The 6084-nt window shown below is 41.6% G+C and overlaps 1 protein-coding gene across 8 annotated transcripts in view; it reads right to left on the reverse strand.

Annotated features, from left to right (window-relative positions):
* LDB2 (LIM domain binding 2) overlaps positions 1-4504 on the reverse strand; it is a 391280-nt gene extending 386776 nt beyond the window's left edge. For 4 of the 8 annotated variants that reach the window (XM_061192122.1, XM_061192120.1, XM_061192121.1 and 1 more), the window contains exon 1: positions 4021-4499. In XM_061192122.1, the coding sequence (XP_061048105.1) occupies positions 4021-4152 (132 nt within the window). In that variant the 5' untranslated portion in view covers positions 4153-4499. Of the gene's footprint in view, positions 1-4020 lie in introns of all 8 variants that reach the window. The other 4 variants (XM_061192126.1, XM_061192123.1, XM_061192125.1 and 1 more) reach the window with 2 other exon arrangements.
* Between the last annotated feature and the right edge of the window lie 1580 nt (positions 4505-6084).

Consider the following 6084-nt stretch of genomic DNA (forward strand, 5'->3'; position numbering starts at 1 on the left):
AAAAAATACTGTTATTTTTGTTAGGACACATTTTTAAGTCCTATCTGACGGTACTCTGTGTGCAGTGTTAAACTAAAAATTGTGCAGTTTCGCTCTTTCAAAATACATTTGAGACAGCAAGACCATTCAAATGGTAAATGAATTTTGGAAGATCTCAGGTCAATTCATGGTAACATACACAATGGAAAACATAGCCCTCTTCCTACTGCCTGGGAATTACAGTGACCAAAACTGACACAAAGCTCCAAGAGTTTCTCTTAATTTCAATTAAAAAGAGGGGGAAACATCTATGTACTTCTTTATGAAATTCCACTGAGATTCTGGTGTTGCAAAAAAATTTTATTTCCCACAATAGCCAACAGCATTTAAAACATATTTGTGTTGTTTTTGTTTGCTTCGTAATGCATTCATATTCCTTTAAAAAGAAATGAGGTCCCGTAATTTCTTAGACACTTGCTTTCCTTTGCCACAAAGATTAGGGATCTAAATTGCCTCATGATGCAATAAGTGTGGAGAATGTGGAGATGAGCACTTTTAGGAGAATTGGAAGCAGGTCCCTAAAGCAGCTTCAGGAGGTACCAGGACCCCCAAAGGCATCAGAATTGTGCTTCTCAGGAAAGGTGCCAATTTCAGTGATATAGTTAAATTCTCTCTCCTCTGTCATCTACTGATTCATGATCGGCTTGTTCACAAATGTTTATTGAGCACCTACTTTGTCCCAGGAACTGCTTGCTTCCAGCACTGGCCTTAAACAAGACTGGCAGGGTCGCTCCCTGCAATGTTTTCTCCACTATGACCCTATTTTTTTAGTACCATTTGTGATTTTGAACTAAATACCGTGAGCCAAGAAGTAATGTCTGTGCTCATTATTCAAGTTCACAATGCTTTCTCATACTAAAGAAAACCAAACCCTGGACTTTGGTAAAATCTGAATTTTTAAATTAAAGAGGCCTTTGCAGATAATTTGCTTATGAGGAACCAAGATCCATATAAGCGAAAGAAACAAGTTCGAAAAAGGATTAACTCCCAATCCAGTGTTTTTTAAAACTACCCAGCTTCTGAAGGGATTTGATTGTATTTAATTGGAAGAAATGCATCAATCCCCAGGAGAGAATGCTCTGGGGGAGTCATCTATGGAAGGAGTGTAGGTGAGCACCATGCTTCTTTACTACTTTTTTTCCTTTCCATAAAGAAGGAGGTTTCTAGGAAATTTCTGCAAACTTGATTATAATTTTTTCATTGAAACTGATTTGCTGCAATTTCTTTCTAGGCAAGTCTACGTTCGAAAAAGAATGGAGAATCGAGAGTATTACATAGGTGTGTATGTGTGTGTGAGAGCGCGATATTAGGAGTCGATGAAATAATACCATGTAATATAGAAGCAGGAACCAGAAGAGAGAGAGAAGAGAGTGAGTCTCTCTTGTCCAAAATGGTTGGATGCATCAGTTAAATTCTAAAAGTAATCACTCAACAATCTATTTGATTTTGTGTGTGAATAAACTGATAACTCTTGCTGGGTATTACTGCACTTTATTCCAACCAATCCCTCTCTAGGGCTCAGAACAACTTTACCATAAATAGTCACCATTAATATTGATAAGTGCACAATGTAACTTTTTCAAGAAGTTATTTTTTTCTAAATATTTTTTCCATTACAAACTGATCAAAATCTAATATCGAATGTTAATATTTATATATCTTAGGAGCAATTATTTGATTCTCTCCTTTTTTTCATATGAAATGAAAACAAACTTATGGCCTTGGGTTCGTGACATCCTTTACTGCTTGGCAAAGAAAAAAGGAAGTGTCAGAGCAATTATTTGGATAATTATAAAAAAGATCTAATTAAGGGAAGAAATGTTCAGGGTTGGCTCTAGAACATACCAGAAAACAGTTCTCAGTGCTTTTCTGTCAGTCAGCGAGGTTTAAAAAAATATTTAAGATTTGTCATAGCAAGCTTTCCTCTCCAGTATCTTGAGCTGTGAAGCAGGTTTTCTACTTAAAAGTAATACCCCAGAATCCAAAAGTTAGGAATTCCTGAGTTTAGCTCTCACAAAAGATAATGTGCCAGTTTTAAGAAACAATACTATGAATGGGGGACTTTCAAAGGTTTTCTCTCAAATGTGAAACAAATGCGGGGGACCTTATTGCATCCTGCAGATTTTTATGAGGACCAGGATAGAGAAGTCTTCCAGATAAGTATTCTAGCTCAGAACTGGCCAGGTGATAACTAAGGGGCAGAGGAGAACACAGGTATCAGAGAAATCTGCCTGCTCTCTTAACTGAGAAGGATGGAGGAAAACCTCCTTCTACAACTCCTCAAAAACTTTCTAAAATGTAACATGGACACGGGTTCTTTTTAAATCCTGCCGCTGTTCAAGAATTGATCCATAAAGGCCCCTGGTCTCTTTTTTAAAACTAATCATATTTTTAAGACTTTTTTTTAACTCCAAATCTGTGTTGCAATTATGTGTGCCTGAACTGTATGACATTTTCTGTCCTCCTAATTCTGAAAGCAGGCTGCGACAATCAATAGTTTGTGCAAGAGTTTAAGATTCCAATACACAGTTGCAAAGATCTGAATGCAATATACAAATTGTAACATACATACACAACTACACACACACAACAACACACAAATATCATTTTCTGTCAACAGCTCACCACCCTTAGCACGACAGAGTTTACACTTGTATAAAAGCTACTGGCTTCTGGGGAGAGCAAGGGTATCATCAAGTACACTTAACATCTATGATGTATTAACATATAAAGAAAATAGCAGTGATAAAGACAGCTCAGCTTTTTTTTTTTAAAATCAGTCCTTGTCCAGCAGTTAGCCAATCAGAAAGCAGGTCACATCTTGTTAGCTATATTAAATACATTAAACATCATGAATTCTCCGTGGCTCTGTTAACAATTCAAGCAAGTGTGTTTTATTTTATCGTACAACCTTGAGTCCCTTTCCAGAATTGAGAGTCAAGCTTCTACCTAAAATTCTACCAAAGCTATTCCCTGAAAGCTCTTTGCCATCAACCCTCCGGGTATCTGTACTCTGCAGAGAAGACAGAATTCCCAGCGATTTCTACTTCCTAAAGTGACTTTGGTGCCCCTATAACAAACTCCTTCTCAGAACACTTCAACACAAAGCCCCAACTTAAAGGCAAATGGACAGCCCAGCAGTAGGACCTACCAGCCCAGCCAGCACAGAGGAAAAGTCAACTGGCATTAAATATTTAAATTGCAGGAGGCGGTCTGGAGTTTTGCATTTACAAAGTTCTGAAAGTCCTGTCTCCTCTCTGCTCCCAGAGTTGCTTGCGAGTAGGTGAGGCTTCTCTCTGGGGCACAAGATCACAATATGCAAAAACTCAAGCTGACTTGAATTCTGAGCCAGCTCCCGTGGAAGTGAGAGCTCCTGGGAGACACTCCCACCGGTGAGGAAAGAAAGTCAAGAACCCCTTGCCCCAAGCAACTGGTTTCTGAATTTAACACGGAAATAGACAAACATGCCCCTCCAGGGCTAGTTCTGAAAAGTACGAAGGGTGGTTCTTCTGCCCTTTTCACCTCGATTTTGATGACTTTGAAAAGCAAATGCCGGTCAAGCAGACTTCCTCTGGGATTTGTTTAAAAAAAATTATTTTGCTGGGTGCAAATGATCACCAAATCCCTCGGAATTCTATCTCAAGAAACACTAAGGGGACCGACTGAGAGCCTGAAAATGCCAGAGTTCTGGTAGAGCAGCACTTCTGGACACCCGGCAGGCGAATCAAGTGCTGGGTTGTCTATTTCAAGATTCCGGCAGAAACTGTCCCCAGCTCCAAGAGTTGCTGTGCCTGGAAACCCAGCGTTCAAACTAGTGGATTCATGCTGGCGCTCATTTCCACGTACGTGGTAGTATCTAGTGGGACACTTCCCGCAGAATGCAGCCAGCCACCCAGGAAAAGCTCAGGCACAGTTTGAAAAAAAAAAAAAACACACACACACACACACACACAAACACACACCCAAGGTTGAAGTACTTACCTCTGTGCGCGACTGCAGTCTCTTGTTCATCTCATAGATTCGGTACTCTGGTTGTACCATGTAGGGTGTATGTCTCCTATAAAATGGGCCAAAAGGAGAAGAATAGAAGGGGTCATGTGGTGTGCTGGACATCTTGCCTGCTTGTCGAAAATCAAGCTAAACAGAGTAGCAGTAACGTCCATGCAGAGCACATGGGCTGTGTTCTTCACAGTACAAAGTAGCCGCACGCACACGCTCGCACACGCGCGCGCACACACACACAGAGGCAGGCAGGCAGGCAGGCTGAACACACTGGCTGGGAACTGCTGTGGGAGCCCTCGGTAGCGAGAGAGAGACGGAGAGCAAGCGGGAGGGAGGGAGGAGGGAGGGAGGAGGGAGGGAGAGCTCTCGGGAGGGGAGGGAGAGAGCAGGAGCTTCAGAGAGGGAGGGAGGCTGGGAGGGAGGAAGGGAGGGAAGGAGGGAGGGAGAGAGAGAGGGGGAGAAAGGGGAGCTGGATAGCTTTAGGCACCACTGCTTGTTTTTAAAGAAGCAGTTTGTGGAGAGGTCATTTCCTGTCCACACTGTAGACTAGTTCAAAAATATAATTCTCCTCACAGCCTGACAGAGGTCTAAGGTTTGGTTGGATTATTTTCCCCTAGCCAGGACCCTTCATAATCTGATTGCTGAGCTTGTTAGCATATAGGTGGTTTAACCGCTGCCAGAGCCACTCACCCCTGACAGCCACACCGTTGTAATGGTTCAGAAATGTGATGACTACAAAATACAGAAACGGGGGCATCGTGGTCCCCGGTAACTGAGCTGGTGATTCACTCCCATGCAGATTTCCCTCTGCACTAATCTTCCTCTATAGTTTTGATTTTGCTTACTGTTGTTCCAAGCAAGAGCTTGTTAGAGTCTTTGCATTTCAACCCCTCCTTACCCCTTGCCCTCCCCAATCACCCCTCTTCCCAGCCCCCTCCCTCTCCTTCTCCCAAAGCTTCATTCAAGCTGGTTTAAGGGGGCCAGGATTCAGGTCACTGAAGCATTTTCAGGTAAAAAACGATTATTTGGAATGTGGAATGCCTAAGATACACCCATGGTGCAGTGGTCTTCTTTCCCTAGGAGAGAGAAAAAAGAAAAAAGAAAAAAAAAACCCTGCCAAAGCAGACCTCCGAGTAAGAGAGGAAAAGCAAGAAAGAGAAAACTCCCACAAAAATGACCATGGAAAATTCAGTTGAGTAGGAAATTACAAATAATTGAATGGCTCATCCCCAAATAACATGTCCAACTCTAATGGAGACAAGGTCTTTATTTTCTAAGATTGGTCAAGTACATGAATCTTTTCTCAATTGCGGTATGTGATAACTGGGAGAAAATTCGCACAGCCCATGGGAGGGGAAAGGATGTCTATAGAGATTAAATGATCTGTATGACAATCAAGTTCTGCTGGAACCAATGATAACCAGACATCTACCCCTTAAACAAAGCCCAGATGCAGAAAATGTAAATGTTTTGAGCTAATATCTAGCTGGGTCAGTGGTATTGAGGAAAGAAAGCAAAGACCACCAAAAAGCTTGATGCATGCAAGACTTAAATGTAAATGCATGCAAATGAGACATTTCTTCTTTTTAATAAGCAGATTAATTAACTTTCTGCCCCAGTCATGTCTTGGGGTATCTCTAAGTCACTAGCCAACAGGGGATAAGGTATTGCTAATTCTGCAATTTACACTCTTAAGAATACTCAGGCATAGAAATGCCCCCAAATTGTGGTCTTGATTAGTCCTTTTCCATAAGTGCATGAAATGTTTGCAGAGTCCACCCCAAAACCAGTGCAGCCCAATACAGTAACATCTCTTGCCAGGATGAGATTAGGGAAGGCATTACAGTAAGGCTGCTTGGAACTCTTTCCTTCAAGAGGACCCCAAGGCAGGCCAGCACATTTGGTTTCAGGTTTCATTACAAATCCAAAAGCTGGACCAAATTTGCTGCAAGGTTTGTCAAAACACACAACCTTCTAAAGACAGGAATTCAAACAAATTTGGCGTGATTTATGTTTTGGAATGATGGCCACTGCAAAACCTAA

This window comes from Eubalaena glacialis, chromosome 5, assembly GCF_028564815.1.
Source record: "Eubalaena glacialis isolate mEubGla1 chromosome 5, mEubGla1.1.hap2.+ XY, whole genome shotgun sequence".
Classification (NCBI taxonomy): Eukaryota; Metazoa; Chordata; class Mammalia; order Artiodactyla; family Balaenidae; genus Eubalaena; species Eubalaena glacialis.